Source organism: Pseudorasbora parva, chromosome 12 (assembly GCF_024679245.1).
Source record: "Pseudorasbora parva isolate DD20220531a chromosome 12, ASM2467924v1, whole genome shotgun sequence".
NCBI classification, from domain to species: domain Eukaryota; kingdom Metazoa; phylum Chordata; class Actinopteri; order Cypriniformes; family Gobionidae; genus Pseudorasbora; species Pseudorasbora parva.
The window spans coordinates 19,739,496-19,759,650 of record NC_090183.1 but is presented as its reverse complement, the minus strand read 5'-3'; the positions used below and the strand labels follow the sequence as shown (position 1 = coordinate 19,759,650).

General features: G+C 37.9%; 1 protein-coding gene across 3 annotated transcripts in view; it reads right to left on the bottom strand.

Moving 5' to 3' along the window:
• The window catches only part of LOC137094135 (centrosomal protein of 95 kDa-like), a 210,422-nt gene that overhangs the window by 100,003 nt on the left and 90,264 nt on the right, over positions 1-20,155 (bottom strand). For all 3 annotated transcript variants that reach the window (XR_010908600.1, XM_067459432.1, XM_067459433.1), the window contains exons 12-13: positions 7,785-7,899; positions 7,576-7,700 (exon numbers count right to left, since the gene is read on the bottom strand). Coding sequence is in view for 2 of the 3 variants with exons in the window: in XM_067459432.1 (XP_067315533.1) it covers positions 7,576-7,700; positions 7,785-7,899 (240 nt within the window). In the remaining variant the exon portion in view is untranslated. The remainder of the gene's footprint in view (positions 1-7,575; positions 7,701-7,784; positions 7,900-20,155) is intronic.

The window sequence follows — 20,155 nt, the reverse complement described above, 5'->3', positions numbered from 1 at the left end:
CCCTCAGAGTTGTCATGAAGATCAAAATTAGCCTTATAAGCCAAAACCACAATTTGTACCAGGCTGTAAACATGTTTTTTTCTGCTTTAAAGTTGAGAATTTTAACATGGGGCTCAATGAGATTCTGCTCCCTTCTGGAGCCTGTCCCTAGTGGCCAGTTGAAGAATTACAGTTTACATTACTTCCGTATTGGCTTCAAGAGAGATCGCGGGAGGTTGCCGCTTGGCGCGAACGCTTAAAGAGGAAGCGGCATCCTAAGGTGCGCCACTAATTAAGGCCCCACCTACAACAATTGGTAGGAACTCCCGACTGGAACCATTGAAAATTAAACATAAATAACAATGAAAGGGTAACATTAAGTTGTGATGAAGTTAAAACATTTACAAAAATATTTCTTTCAACACAAATAAGGTAAGGTAAAATAAAATAATAAAAGTAGGATGACATAAAATAAAAAGTCACAAGCAACTGGCTACACAGTGCATCCATGAGAAATCCCTCTAAATCTCGCAGTTATATCTCAATCCACTGGGTGGCGTTGTGGAGAAGGTTTATAAGTTAAGTGCATTTGATCACAATGCCGTCGTCTGCCTCGCAATGTTTGGAATTAACGTTACTTCGATGAAAATTGAAAATGCTGTTACAAAATGGAGTTACTTTTGATGAAATCAATTACTGAAACTGAGTTATAATAATATCACCACCACAAACGAGAATCACATGAAATCCAAACACCAGTGGAATGAGCGATCACTGCTCAGGTAAGCTCATCTGTTACAGCTACCCCGAGTGAGAGTGAGATAACTTATGATAGCAAAATGATCTCGAGACAAATGCTTCCTTTAAAGTTCTTTGAGGGTTTATGAACAGAAAACACAAAGTTCTTCACTCAAACTTCACTTAACCGTTATCTTTGTCTCCGCAACGCCTGTCAGTGGCGCATTTTCTCACCCGAGAATAATATCATAATCCAATAATATTATAGTTTCTCTCTACATGAAAATGTGAAACAATACAAAGTAAACACATCAGCCATATCAAACACACAGGTCGGTAGGCTATAGCCTATTGACGTTTGTGTGTGTGTGTGTGTGTGTGTGTGTATACGTCACGCTAACTGACGCGCTCGTGCTTCTTGAGCTTATAATGCTTTTGTTCTTTAGGCATTTTTTTACACACTGTTTAATGTTTTAAAAACCTTAAGATATAACGTAAGCGTGTTGTGTACATTGCCTAATCATAAGCTTGTTCAGAAATGGTGACGACATGTTTAGAGAAAAAAAGAAAGAAACATTTCTCATTTTCTCAAAATACCTAATTTAAATAAACGAATATTCGAATATTCGATTTTTATGAGCCCAAATATTCGAATACAATATTTTGGGAAAATGCCCATCCCTAACTTCGGGACAGGCGCGTAACCGTAGCAACGCGCGTGCGTTATGAAGCTGGTGATTTGCGAATGGTGATTATTCAAACATAGCATGAAATCACTTTGGGTTTGACTGGCAAAACCGAATATCTTCTTTGTTGCGCTTTCAAAATAAAATTCCAAATGTTACAGTTTTTGTCCCTGCGTATAGGCTAATTTTTGGGTGGGACACATGCAGCATTTTCCAATATTGAGGGGGACACGTCCCCCCCGTCCCCCCCGGTTCCTACGCCAGTGCTCCTTAGCACTGGGAGCTCCCTCTGCTGTCCATAAGGTGCATCTGCGCACCAGCCATTTCAAACCCAGCCTCCAGTATTTGGGCCACGCCTCCTAATTTGCATACACTCCCCAATCCTCAATCCTCAAATGCCCAATCCTAAATCCCCAATCCTCAATCCTAAATGGCTAAATGATTAAATGCCCAATCCTAAATACCAAATTCCCAATCCTAAATCCCCAAATCCCCAATCCTCAATCCTAAATGGCTAAATGACCAAATGCCCAACCCTAAATAGAAAATGCCCTATCCTAAATACCAAATGCCCAATCCTAAATACCAAATTCATTTTCGACTTGGACTTTAAGTTTCAAATTTAGATTTTAAGTTTTGGTTTAAGACTTTTAGTTTTAGACTTTTAGTTTATAATCTGACTGAAAAATCCCTCCATAGGAAATATTGCATTTGCCTTCAAGAGATTCATGAAGAGATTCATGGCAGCCATGTATGCATCTCTTAAATCTGATCCACCACCTATGGGTGGAGTAACAATCCTCCATATAATGGGTTGCCCCTTGACAGGAGATATGCTCCTACATTCAGGACTCCCGGGATGTGCATCGCGAGCTGAGAGCTAAAGTGCGCAGTGCCCCAGACAATGTAGTTGCAACAAATGTACCCCCCTTGGTGATTGATATATGCCACCACCTTTGTGTTGTCTGTTCTGACCAGAAAATGAAAGAATGGGAGAAAATATTTCAGGGCCTATTTTGCGCTGTCTCACGTCACCAGAGTCAGCTAAATCCCAGCACATAGAGACTCTTTCACCAAGACATTATCACATAAAGACTGTGTCTGTTCCACAAATTAGTAAATACAAAAAATCATCAAAGCCATTCAACAGTAAAAATTTAATTGTTGTCCAACAAATAAACAACAGATATAATACAGATGAACAATTGATAAAGCTCAGGTTGCTGAATATTCCATCCCTTTCGCCTTATAGATCATAACCTAGATGTGCTGTGTTTGACAGAAACCTGGCTAACACCTGACGACTGCATTACTTTAAATGAGTGCACCCCCCCAAGATTATTGTTATAAACACGAGCTACGTCTGAAAGGTAAAGGGGGAGGTGTTTCTGCAATTTATAATAATATATTCAGCATTACTCAGAAGAAGCTTCAAAAATAAGTCCTTGGAAGTTTTGGTGCTTTATGTAATGCTGTGTAGTGTAAATGATAAATTGTTTGACATTTGTGTTGGCTAAGCCACCAGGGCACAATACAGACTTTATCAAAGAATTTGCTGGTTTGCCAACTCATCAGTTAATATTGGCTGCAGATAAAGTATTAATTGTTGGTGATCTTATTATCCATGTAGACAATGAAAAAGACACATCGGGATTGGTATTTAGAGACATTCTAAACTCTATTGGGAGTTAGACAATGCGTATTAGGACCCACTCATCACCGTAATCATACTCTAAACCTAATACTGTCACATGGAATAAATGTTGATACCGTTGAAATTCTGCAGCAGAGTGATGACATCTCAAATCATTACCTAGTATCATGTATACTTAAATTTAGCTAAGGCTGCAAAGCTGTCCCATCACTTTAAATATGGCAGGACTATCACCACTGCAACTAAAGATTGCTTTGTAAATAATCTCCATCATCAGTTCCATCTCCTCAGCATCCCAGATAGCCTTGAGGAACTCGATGTTGCAACAAAAACTACTGTTTCAACACTTTAGACAAAGTTTCTCCCCTGCGCTTAAAGATGATTAAAGAACATATTCCAACACCGTGGTACAATGAGCACACTCGGGCCGTTAAACGTCCCATAGCATGGATTTTTTAAAATTATTTTATAATGTTTCCTGAGGTGTACATAAATTTTTAATATGGTTTTTACATCAAAAAAATGTCATAATTTAGAAATAGAAGGAATTTTTCTATACTGATATTAGTCCTCTGGCATGAATGCTCTGTTTCAAGGGTGTGTCTGCTGTGAGACATCAGTGAAAACACTCACTGTTGTGATTGGTTGACATCTTTGCATTTGAAATGAGATTATGTGGCAGAGGGGGTGTGGTTTAGTCCATAGACTGAAGCATAAAGTAGGGGTGAGCTGGCCGTTTCCATCTTGCTAAAGGGTCATTGCGTGTCACTCACGGCTAACAGAAAATGGGCAAAGAGGTGGGATGTGGGCGGAGCTTAAGTGACGCAGTGACTATAGATGGCGGATAAATGGCTATCCACCTGTCACTCAAAGTAACCATGCCCTTAATTATGCAGAACTTTAAGGCTTTATATAATGTAAACGAATGAATTATAAAAAAAATGTAAAGTTGGGAATTTTAACATGGAGCTCAATGAGATTCTGCTCCCTTATGGAGCCTGTCCCTAGTGGCCAGCTGCAGCTGCAAAACTGGCAGTCCGAGAGACTGAGAGCTGGAGATAGATTGCTGAGAAAATGTTATTGTACTGTATTGTTGAGAGCGCTGTCCGTGCGCAAATGTATTTTGTTTGTATCTGAGAGCTCTGAATAAACACAAGTGAAGTCCTAGAAGTCCTAGATCAAGCATTAATGAACATTGTTACTCACTGTTTGTGGTGGTGCTGTCAAATCCATATGGTAAAGCCTGTGCTGACATAACGACTGATAAACTGAATCCATTCTCTACTAATTATCTGGGCGGGCAAAGCAGAGGAAGGGGAGGTAACCTTTCCTGTTATGATGTCATAACACGAGAATTCAAGATCAGCTCATCTGAGTTCTCATTTTCTCAAAGGCAGAGAAAGACAGCCAGAACTCGGTTTACACAAATCAAAATTTCCACTTGGGGACAATATTAAGGCTAATATAATTATATATATTATATATATATATATATATATATATATATATATATATATATATATATATATATATATATATATATATATATAATATATATATACACACACACATACACACACACACACACTATATATGTGTAAAATGTGCAACAGATATAATACAGATGCGATTTTTGTAAAATAATAAATTGCGATTAATCACAAGTTAACTCATGACAATATGTGATTAATCATGATTAAATATTTTAATCGATTGACAGCCCTAATATAAATATAATCCTGAAAATATAAATAACACTGAACATACAGTTAAAGCTGCAGTAGTTTACTTTTATAAAAATTTATTTTTTACATATTTGTGAAATCTGTCATTATGTCCTGACAGAAGAATATGAGAGATAATCTGTGAAAAAAAATCAAGCTCATCTGGCTCCTCCCAGTGTTCCTATTGCCATTTGCAGAAATACAGAGCATCCAGTAAGAAACAACCAATCAGATCCAGGAGGAGTGTCTTAGCAGTGTCAATCAAGCTTATGCGCGCTGATCACACCCCTCTCATGCACAGCGCGTACAATTCAAGATTACCGGTGTGCCACAGCTTTGCTTTTGGCAGACAAACAATTCAAACTCAATTCCTCGAGTGGCACCTGCTCATAAATTAAAGACGGGTAAGCGGAAAAAGACAGATGACGATGATTAAAAAAGACAAGAAGAAAGAACTAGATAGAGCCCGAAATAAAACGAGGGTAGATATCAGAGGCTTTTCCGAGGTGTAGGGAGCTAACGTTACATGTTCTGAAAATATTGAAAACCGATGCAGTTAGCCAATGTAAATCATATTTGTTGATGTTTCGTCCGTACCAGTGAATGTGCCATAACTGTTTATCCTCCTTCATCTGTGGGCCTGCTTGCTTACTAGCCTGCGCATTCACGGCAGGCTCCGTTGTGATGGGGGAGAAGCTGTGGAGGGAGGGCTGTAGCGCAGCAGCTGGTTGTTCAAATTTCAGCATTGGGAAGATGAATCTGTATTTATACTGGGTCATCAATGTAGTAGAAATGTGAAATTATTTTTGAATTTGGTGCCTTCTAGACTAAGAAAAGACAGAAAATGTATTTTTGTCTCAGGGGGATGAAAGACTACAATTCCCAGAATGAGTGAGGCCATTCCCAAAGCCACCTACTGGATTACTGTGACTGAGTTGGAGAAGACACTACAATTAAAAACTGAACGTGTCTGTTCAATATAATGAGTGAGTCACCACGCGAGTATCACAGCACTGAGCACTAACTGCAGGAGTGAGATAAATGAGCTGATGAGCTCTTGAGAAGAGAGCTGAGGTAATCGCAACTCCACTCGCGGCATACATTCACAACGGGAGTTCAGTCTGGCGCATTTCAGTTCATGCCTTTGCAAGCTTAACTTTCATAGAAATTAAGTTGAGAAGTTAAAAGACTTACATTGCTCACCATAGCTCCGATTAAATGAATGCCTGCAGCTGCGAGCTGAGCTCTGTGTGTAATCTTCCATCCCCTATGCGTGGGTTCAAAACATGCGGAAATGGCTACCTCTGCTGGCTGTAGTCTTTAGTCTTTGGCCAAACATTCAACCAAACTATGGCCAAATTATGATGCAGTCAATTTGCATCATAGGAGGAATTTTTCCAGAAATAAAATGCATAAATCTCTTGTCTCAGGGGGATATGAGGGGGGAAAGCACAATCACTTGAATATACTCCAGGGTTTCTACTGATAAAAAGCCATATGCTAATCACTGAAGTAGCCCTTCTAACTATATATTCAGTCATTGAGGATATTTTTTTATAGTTTTAAATTGAGAAATAGCTTTAAATTGAGTGTTTTAATTATTTCTTTAGAGGTATATTTCAAGTGTGATAATAGGCTATTTGTTGAGTTTCAGTTCATTTTTTAATTTTAGAAAGATTCTCGCTGGATAAAGAGAGAGTCGAAAGCTCTTTATTTAACAAAAGGACAAGGTTTTGGTGAATGTACACAAATAAAAGTAGACTCTTTGTAGTTATCTTACACTAATCTGTATAGCCAAAAATTGGAGTTGCTTCTGCTCAAATTAAGGAAAACTGCATCAATGCGCTGGGGCATTCGTTGTACATGAAAGACACCAAGATGTGCAATGTCAGGAGACATGGAGTGGGTGCGGCATGATTTTGACCACTTCATTAAGTTTTGTTCTATAGAAATACTTTCTTTAAAGTGAATTTCGTTTTATATCAATTGTAGTGTAATTTTAATCAATATTTCATCAACCAAATGCCTGGATTTACTAGGCCTACCTGAGAAGAAAACAAAGAATGTTGGGTAGGGATTGAAGTGCGTAACAAACAAAACCATGTTTCCACCCTTAAACTGAGGCAAAAACAATAAATATTTCTGTTATAATAAATGTACTGAATACATGTCTCAATCACAGTCAATTCTTCAGTTTCCCATACATTGATAAATTTTGTGGTGGGTGGCCCGCCACAATATCAACTTTGACCGCCACAAACAGATTTCAGTGCTTCCCATTCACACTGTGGCAAAATATATTTAGGGTAGAGTGAGAGAAAACAGAGTAGGGGAGAACAGAGTGAGAGTCCATAAAAGTGCACCATGCAAGAGCTCGACACAGCTAACTTAATAAATAACCAGTAACAGTAGTATGCGTGTTCACGAGAGACAGCTGTTCCAGCGCATGATGTAGGACTAGCGTAAATTAGTTCTTGCCATACACCATGTGTCATACACTGGAAGAGCCAGAATTTTTTTTAATAACACAGATTGTATTTGTCTGAAAAAAAGAAAGTGAATAACTAATTAACAATTCCTTTGTTACGAGATATAATTGTGTTAATTACAGTGACAATTAATGAAGAACTCACTTTATTTTTTGTAGCCTATTAGTTATATATTAAGTGTAGATAAAATTATATATTAACTATGAATTGACTATAAACTAATAGTTTGTTAATGATTTGTAAGTCCTTTATTACTGTACACTTATTATAAAGTGTTACACATTTTGATATTGTGCAGGATGTACCTGGGTGTTCTTGTGCTGTTGCTGGCTATGCTTGGTATTGTACAAGTCTTTCAACACAGCATCTTGCTGGAAGGAGTGCTGTGCAGGTGGAGGGGAGGCCAACAATGAGTGTGCATGACACGAACCTAGATATAAACAAAAGGCATGTTTAGTTGTCTGAGCTGAGGTATAGTCATATGATGGCAGTAGTGTGAAACGACCTGACATACCTATGTTTTTGGGAGTGCATCTGCACTCCATGACGCTGTCGCTATGATGAGACCGTTTATCTTCCTCTTCTTGCTCACACATTTCTCCAGTCTCACCCAGAGCACGCTTCAACATCTGCATCACAAAATCAGTTTAACATTGTGATGGAAATATATGATATAATGGCCTCAGAAATGGTAAAAGGGTTATTTAACATGAAACTACAGAAAAACGCAGACTAAGGATGTTCAGGTCAAAGACCACCCAAAAAGGTGTTTAATACAAATAGAAGTCATATGATAGAACATTATAAACCAATCACCAGAACCAATCACAGTGAAGGAAACTTGAGTGACACTGATTTTCACTCAAGCTGTATTGTTTAAATGTACATGTTTCTATCTTTTCAGGAGACTCATTTGGTTGTTGTGATCATTGATCTCCTGGCCGTGAATAAAACTTCATTTCAGCACAAAGCAACTTGGGAGTGGTGTCAGTATGCTGCGTAGCTGAGGAATAGAAGTACTAAAGATTCTGCGCTCAACAGGTCACAGCAGAGACGGTGATAGTGTTGGAAGACTATAGAAATGTCCTCCAGGTGAGGCTGTAATGCTTAAGTATTAAGGGTCCTTGCCATCACCTTACTTTGAGAGGTGAATTACCTCAAAGTATTGAAATTGTGTTAGATGCATTTGAGAAGGGAATTGCCTTGAGATACTTTAGTTTTATATTAACAACTGGGAGTTGTTTTGAATTGTCCATGGTGAAGTCAAATATACGTATTGAGAATTTCCACAACAACGTATACATACAGTAATATATAGAATATTAGAGACTGACATTCTGTTATTATTTACTCGCCTCAATGTTGCTCCAAGCCTATGGAATGCAACATGTAATACAAAATAGGGCTGAATAATCAAAACCTCAAATAATTGAACACTTTACCTTGATTGCGATTAATGAAAGATTATTTTGTTTTTGCTTTGTTTTAGTGTTTTTTTGTTTAATCATATAGTTCACTGATAAGGTATGCATTGTAAATATGCTTGACTTTTAAAGGTGGGATATTTCTTTTTAAAATAAATTAGCACCGTGAGAGTAGTTAAATGCATTAATGAAAGAGAGATTGCGTGTGTGAATTAGTCATACCGTCTCTTTAGTGAAAAGTGAAGTTGTGCATTGTATGTAATTACTTCAAAAGTAGAAAAATGTATGCTATAACTTTTGAGTTTCTAAGCTATTTTAGTGATAAATCACAGGACAGCATTGACAATGACTTTCTGTGCTCCACTCTGTGTGCGCGATCTTCACATGATGTGCAAGCTATGGAAAGCCAAAAGTAAAAAAAAAAAAAATAATGTTGACTCTGTATTTGATTCATAGACTGTAAAAAAAAATATGGATGTAGTGTCTCTAGTGATGTCACCCGTAGGTTTCTGAAGAGCAGTTTTAAAGCGTAAAGTTGGCTGTTGGAATCTTGGCAACGTGTCACTCCCAGATAACTGAAAATGGGCAAAGAGGCGGGACGTGGGTGGAGCTGAGGTGATGTCATGGCTAAGAGATAGCTTGCTTGAATTTGCCTCTGCGGGGGGTTGGTCCAAGATGGCGACCTGTGCAGACGTCTTATTCTGAGCTCCGAGACTCTGACTGAGTACTAATGATTTAAACTCACCATTAAAACTATTTCATCGACAAACGAAGGAGTGAAATGTTGCTCTTGCATCCGTAAGTTCATTCGCCTAAATAAAAGGACTTAAGTTGGTTAAAATTTGTGAAACAGCAAGTAGCGTACGACCTGCTCGTTGATAGCCAAAGTTGTGCTAATCAAGAACATGTGCGTTGTAAACCAAAGCTTTGCAAACAGATAGGACACGTGAGATGTCAAAGAGAGATTCCAAGAAGGTGAGGAAAGAAGGCTTGACAATGGATTTAGTTGACGAAAATTCATTCTCTGGCTTATGTACACCTCTTCCTGATACTCCCACAAAGAGCCCAAATCCCAAGAAGGTCTGCTCCAAAGAAGAGGAAACCGTTTCAAATGCTGACATCCTAAAAGCCATTAATGGCTTAAACGACCGTTTTTTGAAATTTGAAGAAATGGTCATGAAAAATACTGCCGATATTGCTAGTGTGCAAGAAAGTGTGAAAGGACTGGAAATCCAGCATTGAGGACACAGTAAAGAAGATGAGTGACCAGATGACAATCTTGCGGGAGAAACAAGAAGAGTCTGAACGGTACAGTAGGAGATGGAATCTTCGCCTTTTGAATCTTCCAGAAAGCAGTAACGAGGATGTGAGGAAACAGGTTCTGGAGATTATTGCAGAAATCATTCCAGAGGAAAAAAGCAAGCTTGGATTCTTGGTGGACACCGTGCACAGAGTCGGACGCCCGCGAGAGGATAAAAGCACACGACCCGTTATCATTCAGTTCACCATGCGCACCTTCAGATTCAATCTATGGAGAGCTTCCCTCAACGCTGATGTCATGAAGAGAAAGAACCTTCGGATGACTGAAGACTTAACTCAACAGGAGAGACAATGCAGAAACAAACTGTGGCCTCTTGTGAAGCAAGCGCGTGCTGACGGAAAGAAAACGAAATGGCAGGGTCCTGCTGTCATCATTAACGGTGTGAGACACACAGCTTAACAGGTTAAAATGACTTTAACGTAGGCTACAATTTTTCAAGGTAGTGCCACTTATTCCTGATGGGTTAATTTGCTGTCTTTGTTTGCAATTATAAGAGCAATATGTTCACTCCAATAGTTATAAAAATAAAAATAAAAAAAGTTTTACAAATTAGTTACTTAAAGTACTCATGTTCAGAGCTTTCTACTTAGTGGTAAGCTAATCTCTGCAATGTTCTATCTCAGTTAGTTTCTTTTCTCTTTCTTTCTTAACCTGTTCTTATAACTAACAGCCATCTAGTTATATTTTTTTTCTTTCATTATGACAGACTTCCATTTTAGTTCTTTAAAAATAATATCTTTGAATGTCAGGGGGATTCGTGACATCATCAAAAGGAAATCAATCTTTTTATTCAGTAGACGAAAAAATGCTGATTTTATTTTTCTACAAGAGACTCATTCGGTGGACAATGATGTGAGGTTTTGGAAAGCACAGTGGGGTGATGTATGTTATTTTTGTCATGCCTCTCAACAATCTGCAGGTGTTGCTATTCTACTTAATAACTTTAAAGGAGATATAATTGAATCGATGACATCAAATGAGGGTAGATGGATAATCTTGGTTTTCAAATTAAACAATTCCTTCTTTATAGTTTGCAATTTATATAACTATAACAATACAGCTCAAGCAAAAATAATGTTCTTACAACTTTGTATGAAACTTGAAGCCTTTAAAAACAAATATAAGAATGCACACTTGGTTATTGGAGGCGATTTTAATGATGCTCCAGACGATCTTCTAGATAGAATACCTGGAGAGTAATCCCACATTCAAGATTCAAAAGTACAGCATATATTTGTGAACAGCTGGGAATTATAGATGTTTGGCGTTTTTTAAATCCTAACATTAACAAATTTACCTGGACTAATGTCAATAGATCCTTACAGTCTAGAATTGATTTATGGCTTATATCTCCATACTGTCTGCAATTCGTTTCAGAATCATCACATAGCTATGCCCCATTTTCTGATCATAAACTAATCTCGATCCATTTAGCAGGAACAAAACAAAAAAATGGTAATATACGTGGTTATTGGAAACTTTATTAATAATTTATTAAAAGATAATGAGTTTTGTGATTTAGTCAAAAAAACAGCAAAAATCATATTTGATAATAATGAAGTGAATCATATACAAAAATGGGAACTTTTCAAATTTAAAATGAGAGAAATAGCTATTAAACGAAGCAAAGTAATTTAAAAAAAAAAATATAGCCAAAGAAATAAGTATTATGGATCAATTAAACATTTTAATGAATAAGGATAATCTTTCAGAGGAAGAAGAAACAACAATGAAAAAATTACAAGAGGAAATAGAAATTAAAGCTGCAAGCAGCATTTAGCGGGGTTCAAGCCTTTAAGGCCTTTTAAGCACATAGGCATTAAAGACATTAAGTTTTATTTAGCAAGATTTTAAACACTAAAATAATAGATGGAAAAGTCAATTTACAGCCAATATAGGCAATTTACCATAGGAAATGCATGGTTTTTAAAGCTTTTTAACAGTTATAGCGCCACCTATAGTCCGATCTCTTTAAAACTTTGCATGCTTTATCAGCATGGTATGCCACATATACCCAACAATTTTCGTGAAGTTTTGAGTTTTCCCTTAGGATTTATAGGCTTTTGAGTGTATTTTGCCACGCCTCTTTTTTAAATGGCCCTAGTATAGCCATCCAAATGTAAAAGTTCAATTTTTTTTCAATGATTATTGATCTAGAGAGTCCAGAGAATTATCCTTGACTAGTTTGGTTCCGATCGGGCAAAAAACCAGGGACTAGTTTGCAAAAGTAGGTTTTTAACATAATTACAAAAATTTAATTAATGATTTGATTGACAGCAATAGTTCTAGAGGCAAAGTTGTTCAGCATGAGGAGATCTATCACATGATATGCATATTTTGTGGATGGGTGCCACACCACGTGATAACAGAGCCATAAAACTCGTTAGCGCCAACTAGTGGCCGATTTCTTTCAAAATTCTTACAGACCTCTAGGACCATGAGTCAAACATGTCCACTGAGTTTCATTCGGATTGGCCTCTGTTAACCCCGTCTAATAGGTGCTCGAATTCATTGGCCGATGGCTGCCATGTTTTTTGAGATACACCAATGTCCTCATAGACCTATATAGTACCTTGGGCCAAGACACTGCATACCAATTTTCAGGTCAATCGGACTAGCGGTCGTGTGGTTATAGCTATTTTCATGTTTTTTTCCCATTATAGCGCCACCAAGTGGTCAATCGTCGCGATTTTTTTATCGAGACCAGAGAATTAGCCCATACACACATTTACCAAGTTTGGTGAAGATATCTCATTTCATTTTGGAGTTATAGTCTTTTTAGTAAAATAGGCTCCGCCCTGAGCGTCCATTTTGATCCCCTTATCTTCCGTGAATCGATATTTCAACTTTTTCTCAATGAATGTTCATATTCAGACTACAGACAACATTTTGGCACTGGTTTGGTTCCGATCGGTCAAAAAACCAGGGACTAGTTCGTAAAAGTAGGTTTTCAACAAAATTCAAAATGGCGGAAAATTTTTAATGACGGAAATGAAATCGGAGATATACGTTTTGTTTGCCAAGGTCTCAGCTTTCCAATGATATAAGACACTTGAGTGTGGACCAAACGGTTTAGGAGTTATGAGCCATTTTGCGCAATTGATTGCTATAGCGCCACCTATGGGCCAATCTGGCTCATAATTTGATAACCTTTCCTCGATTTTTGTACTACCTATTGACAAAGTTTCAAGTTTCCAGCTCTTACGGTTTGGTCTGCACGATGCGTTTTTCGGCTGAATAATAATAATAATAATAAAAACGAGCAGCATTTAGCGGGGTTCAAGCAATTTAAGGTCTTTAAGCATTTGACGCCTTTTGCATGAAAGGTTTTTAAGCACTGAATGAATTTGAGAGATATCAGGTGAAATGAAGTGAAAAACTGACAAAATGTGATTTTAAATATTATAATAGTGACTTTATAAAGTCTAAATATGAATTGATCAGGAGAGTGCAGAGAATCATACTGCTGTGGTTTGGTTCCGATCAGGCAAAAAACCTTGGACTAGTTTGCAAAACGAGGTTTTTAACATAATTGTGAATATTTAAATAAAGATTTGATTGACAGTATTGGTTATAGAGGCAAAGTTGTTCAGTATGAGAAGATCTATCATAATATATGCATATTATGTGGCTGTTTTAACCCCACCTGATTACAGAGATGGAAAATACAATTTACAGGCAATTCACCATAGGGAATACATGGTTTTCAAAGCTTTTTAACACTTATAGCGCCCCCTATACTCCGATCTCCATAAAACTTTGCATGTGTCTTCAACATGTTATGCCACATATACCCAACAATTTTCGTGAAGTTTTGAGTTTCCCCTTAGGATTTATAGGCTTTTGAGTGTATTTTGCCACGCCTCTTTTCTAAATGGCCCTGTTATAGCCATCCAAATGCAAAAAATCAACTTTTTTTTGATAATTATTGATCTAGAGAGTCCAGAGAATTGTCCTAGACTGGTTTGGTTCTGATTGGGCAAAAAACCAGGGACTAGTTCGCAAAAGTAGGTTTTTAACATTATTGCAAATATTTATTTAACAATTTGATTGACAGAAATAGTTCTAGAGGCAAAGTTGTTCAACATGAGGAGATCTATCATATGATATGCATATTTTGCCGATGTGTGCAACACCACGTGATTGCAGAGCCATAAAACTCGTTAGCGCCAACTAGTGGCCGATTTCTTTCAAAATTCTTACAGACCTCTAGGACCATGAGTCAAACATGCCTACTGAGTTTCGTTCCGATCGACCTCCGTTAACCCTGTCTAATAGGTGCTCAAATTTCATTGGCCGATGGCGGCCATGTTTTTTGAGATACGCCAATGTTCTCATAGACAGACATGGTACCTTGGGCCAAGACACTGCATACCAATTTTCAAGTCAATCGGACTAGCGGTCGCGTGGTTATAGCCCTTTTTGTGTTTTTTCCATGTTATAGCGCCACCAAGTGGCCAATCGTCGCGATTTTTTTATCGTGACCAAAGACTGAGCCCATACACATGTGTACCAAGTTTGGTGAAGATATCTCATTTCTTGCTGGAGTTATAGCCTCTTTAGTAAAATAGGCTCCGCCTTAAATGTACATTTCCACGCCCCTTTTCGTTCATGAGTCAAAATTTCAACTTTTTTTTGATAATTATTGATATTCAGACTAGAGAGAACATTTTGGCACTGGTTTGGTTCTGATATGTCAAAAAACCAGGGACTAGTTCGCAAAAGTAGGTTTTTGACAAAATTCAAAATGGCGGGAAAATTTGCATACCGGAAATGAAATCGGAGATATACGTTTTGTTCGACAAGGTCTCAGCTTTCCAATGATATAAGACACTTGACCCTTAGGAGCAACGGTTTAGGAGTTATGAGCCATTTCGCGTTTTTGGTTGCTGTAGCGCCACCTATTGGCCAATCTGGCTCATAATTTGATAACCTCTCCTCGATTTTTGGACTACCTATTGACAAAGTTTGAAGTCTCTAGCATTTACGGTTTGGTCTGCACGATGAGTTTTACGGCAGAATAATAATAATAATAATAATTAAAGCTGCGAGCAGCATTTAGCGGGGTTCAAGCCATTTAAGGTCTTTAAGCATTTGACGCCTTTTGCATGAAAGGTTTTTAAGCACTGAATGAATTTGAGAGATATCAGGTGAAATGAAGTGATAAACTGACAAAATGTGATTTTAAATATTATAATAGTGACTTTATAAAGTCTAAATATGAATTGATCAGGAGAGTGCAGATAATCATACTGCTGTGGTTTGGTTACGATCAGGCAAAAAACCTAGGACTAGTTTAGAGGCAAAGTTGTTCAGTATGAGAAGATCTATCATAATATATGCATATTATGTGGCTGTTTTAACCCCACCTGATTACAGAGATGGAAAATACCATTTACAGGCAATTCACCATAGGGAATACATGGTTTTCAAAGCTTTTTAACACTTATAGCGCCCCCTATACTCCGATCTCCATAAAACATTGCATGTGTCTTCAACATGTTATGCCACATATACCCAACAATTTTCGTGAAGTTTTGAGTTTCCTCTTAGGATTTATAGGCTTTTGAGTGTATTTTGCCACGCCTCTTTTCTAAATGGCTCTGTTATAGCCATCCAAATGCAAGAAATCAACTTTTTTTGATAATTATTGATCTAGAGAGTCCAGAGAATTGTCCTAGACTGGTTTGGTTCTGATTGCGCAAAAAACCAGGGACTAGTTCGCAAAAGTAGGTTTTTAACATTATTGCAAATATTTATTTAACAATTTGATTGACCGAAATGGTTCTAGAGGCAAAGTTGTTCAACATGAGGAGATCTATCATATGATATACATATTTTGCCGATGTGTGCAACACCACGTGATTGCAGAGCCATAAAACTCATTAGCGCCAACTAGTGGCCGATTTCTTTCAAAATTCTTACAGACCTCTAGGACCATGAGTCAAACATGCCTACTGAGTTTCGTTCTGGTCGACCTCCGTTAACCCTGTCTAATAGGTGCTCAAATTTCATTGGCCGATGGCGGCCATGTTTTTTTTAGATACGCCAATGTTCTCATAGACAGACATGGTACCTTGGGCCAAGACACTGCTTACCAATTTTCAAGTCAATCAGACTAGCGGTCGCGTGGTTATAGCCCTTTTTGTGTTTTTTCCATGTTATAGCGCCACCAAGTGGCCAATCGTCGCGATTTTTTTATCGTGACCAAAGACTGAGCCCCTAAACATGTGTACCAAGTTTGGTGAAGATATCTCATTTCTTGCTGGAGTTATAGCCTCTTTAGTAAAATAGGCTCCGCCTTAAATGTACATTTCCACGCCCCTTTTCGTTCCTGAGTCAAAATTTCAACTTTTTTTTGATAATTATTGATATTCAGACTAGAGAGAACATTTTGGCACTGGTTTGGTTCTGATATGTCAAAAAACCAGGGACTAGTTCGCAAAAGTAGGTTTTTGACAAAATTCAAAATGGCGGAAAAATTTGCATACCGGAAATGAAATCGGAGATATACATTTTGTTCGTCATGGTCTCAGCTTTCCAATGATATAAGACACTTGACCCTTAGGACGAACGGTTTAGGAGTTATGAGCCATTTCGCGTTTTTGGTTGCTGTAGCGCCACCTATTGGCCAATCTGGCTCATAATTTGATAACCTCTCCTCGATTTTTGGACTACCTATTGACAAAGTTTGAAGTATCTAGCTTTTACGGTTTGGTCTGCACGATGAGTTTTACGGCAGAATAATAATAATAATAATAATAATAATAATAATAAAAATCAGCACAAATACAATAGGTGTTCAGCACTTCGTGCTTGAACCCCTAAATATAGCTGCGAGCAGCAATTAGCGGGGTTCAAGCGACTTAAGGCATTTAAGCATTTAAGGCGTATTGCATTTAAGGCTCTAAAGCAGTAAAACAATTAAATCTGGGAGCTCAGGTGAAATGAAGTGATACATTGACAAAATTCGATTGCAAATGTTAAAATAGTGACTTTATAAAGACTGAATTTGAGTTGTGCTTGCAATGGCAAAACTTGTGGCCCTGTTGCTACCCTACACTGCTGACATGTTTTTAGCAAAATGCTAACACGATTAGCATGTTTTTAACATACTGGTAACACAATTAGCATGCTGAAATAATCGATGGAAAATACCATTTACAGCCAATACAGGCAATTCACCATAGGAATACATGGTTTTCAAAGCTTTTTAACACTTATAGCGCCACCTATACTCCGATCTCCATGAAATGTTGCATCCTTCTTCACATTGTTATGCCACATATACCCATCAATTTTCGTAAAGTTTTGAGTTTTCGCTTAGGATTTATAGGCTTTTGAGTGTATTTTGCCACGCCTCTTTTCTAATTGGCCATGTTATAGCCATCCAAATGCAAAAGTTCAACTTTTTTTTGATAATTATTGATCTAGAGAGTCCAGAGAATTGTCCTAGACTGGTTTGGTTTCGGTCGTGCAAAAAATCAGGGACTAGTTCGCAAAAGTAGGTTTTTAACATAATTGCGAATATTTAACTAACGATTTGATTGACAGCAATGGTTCCAGAGGCAAAGTTGTTCAGCACGAGGAGATCTATCATATGATATGCATATTTTGGGGATGTTTGCAACACCACGTGATTGCAGAGCCATAAAGCTCGTTAGCGCCAACTAGTGGCCGATTTCTTTCAAAATTCTTACAGTCCTCTAGGACCATGAGTCAAACAGGCCCACCAAGTTTCGTTCCGATCGGCCTCCGTTAACCCCGTCTAATAGGTGCTCAAATTTCATTGGCCGATGGCGGCCATATTTTTTGAGATACGCCAATGTCCTCATAGACATACATGGGGCTTTGGGCCAAGACACCGCATACCAATTTTCAAGTCAATCGGACTAGCGGTCGCGTGGTTATAGCCGTTTTAGTGTTTTTTTCATGTTATAGCGCCACCAAGTGGCCAATCGTCGCGATTTTTTTATCGTGACCAAAGAATGAGCCCATAAACATGTGTACCAAGTTTGGTGAAGATAGCTCATTTCTTTCTGGAGTTATAGCCTTTTTAGTAAAATAGGCTCCGCCCTGAACGTCCATTTTGAATCCCCTTAGCAACCGTGAATCGAAATATCAACATTTTTTCGATAATTATTGATATTCAGCCTACAGAGAACATTTTGGCACTGGTTTGGTTCCGATCGGTCAAAAAACCAGGGACTAGTTCGCAAAAGTAGGTTTTCGACAAAATTCAAAATGGCGGAAAAATTTTTATGACGGAAATGAAATCGGAGATATACGTTTTGTTCGTCATGGTCTCAGCTTTCCAATGATATAAGACACTTGAGTGTGGAGTACACGGTTTAGGAGTTATGAGCCCTTTTGCGCTTTTGGTCGCTGTAGCGCCACCTATAGGCCAATCGGGGTCATAGCTTCTCAGGTTCTCCCCAAATTGAGGACTACCTATTGGCCAAGTTTGAAGTCTCTAGCACTTACGGTTTTGTCTGCACATTCAGTTTTAGGGGAGAAGAAAAATAATAATAATAATAATAATAATAATAATAATTAAAGCTGCGAGCAGCATTTAGCGGGGTTCAAGCCATTTAAGGTTTTTAAGCATTTGACACCTTTTGCATGAAAGGCTTTTAAGCACTGAATGAATTTGAGAGATATCAGGTGAAATGAAGTGATAAACTGACAAAATGTGATTTTAAATATTATAATAATGACTTTATAAAGTCTAAATATGAATTGATCAGGAGAGTGCAGAGAATCATACTGCTGTGGTTTGGTTCCGATCAGGCAAAAAACCTAGGACTAGTTTGCAAAACGAGGTTTTTAACATAATTGTGAATATTTAAATAAAGATTTGATTGACAGTATTGGTTATAGAGGCAAAGTTATGCATATTATGTGGCTGTTTTAACCCCACCTGATTACAGAGATTCACCATAGGGAATACATGGTTTTCAAAGCTTTTTAACACTTATAGCGCCCCCTATACTCCGATCTCCATAAAACTTTGCATGTGTCTTCAACATGTTATGCCACATATACCCAACAATTTCCGTGAAGTTTTGAGTTTCCCCTTAGGATTTATAGGCTTTTGAGTGTATTTTGCCACGCCTCTTTTCTAAATGGCCCTGTTATAGCCATCCAAATGCAAAAAATCTACATTTTTTTGATAATTATTGATCTAGAGAGTCCAGAGAATTGTCCTAGACTAGTTTGGTTCTGATTGGGCAAAAAACCAGGGACTAGTTCGCAAAAGTAGGTTTTTAACATAATTGCAAATATTTATTTAATGATTTGATTGACAGCAATGGTTCTGGAGGCAAAGTTGTTCATCATGAGGAGATCTATCATATGATATGCATATTTTGCCGATGTGTGCAACGCCACGTGATTGCAGAGCCATAAAACTCGTTAGCGCCAGCTAGTGGCCGATTTCTTTCAAAATTCTTACAGACCTCTAGGACCATGAGTTAAACATGCCCACTGAGTTTTGTTCCGATCGACCTCCGTTAACCCTGTCTAATAGGTGCTCAAATTTCATTGGCCGATGGCGGCCATGTTTTTTGAGATACGCCAATGTTCTCATAGACAGACATGGTACCTTGGGCCAAGACATTGCATACCAATTTTCCAGTCAATCGGACTAGCGGTCGCGTGGTTATAGCCCTTTTTGTGTTTTTTCCATGTTATAGCGCCACCAAGTGGCCAATCGTCGCGATTTTTTTATCGTGACCAAAGACTGAGCCCATACACATGTGTACCAAGTTTGGTGAAGATATCTCATTTCTTGCTGTAGTTATAGCCTCTTTAGTAAAATAGGCTCCGCCTTAAATGTACATTTCCACGCCCCTTTTCGTTCATGAGTCAAAATTTCAACTTTTTTTTGATAATTATTGATATTCAGACTAGAGAGAACATTTTGGCACTGGTTTGGTTCTGATATGTCAAAAAACCAGGGACTAGTTCGCAAAAGTAGGTTTTTGACAAAATTCAAAATGGCGGAAAAATTTGCATACCGGAAATGAAATCGGAGATATACGTTTTGTTCGTCATGGTCTCAGCTTTCCAATGATATAAGACACTTGACCCTTAGGATGAACGGTTTAGGAGTTATGAGCCATTTCGCGTTTTTGGTTG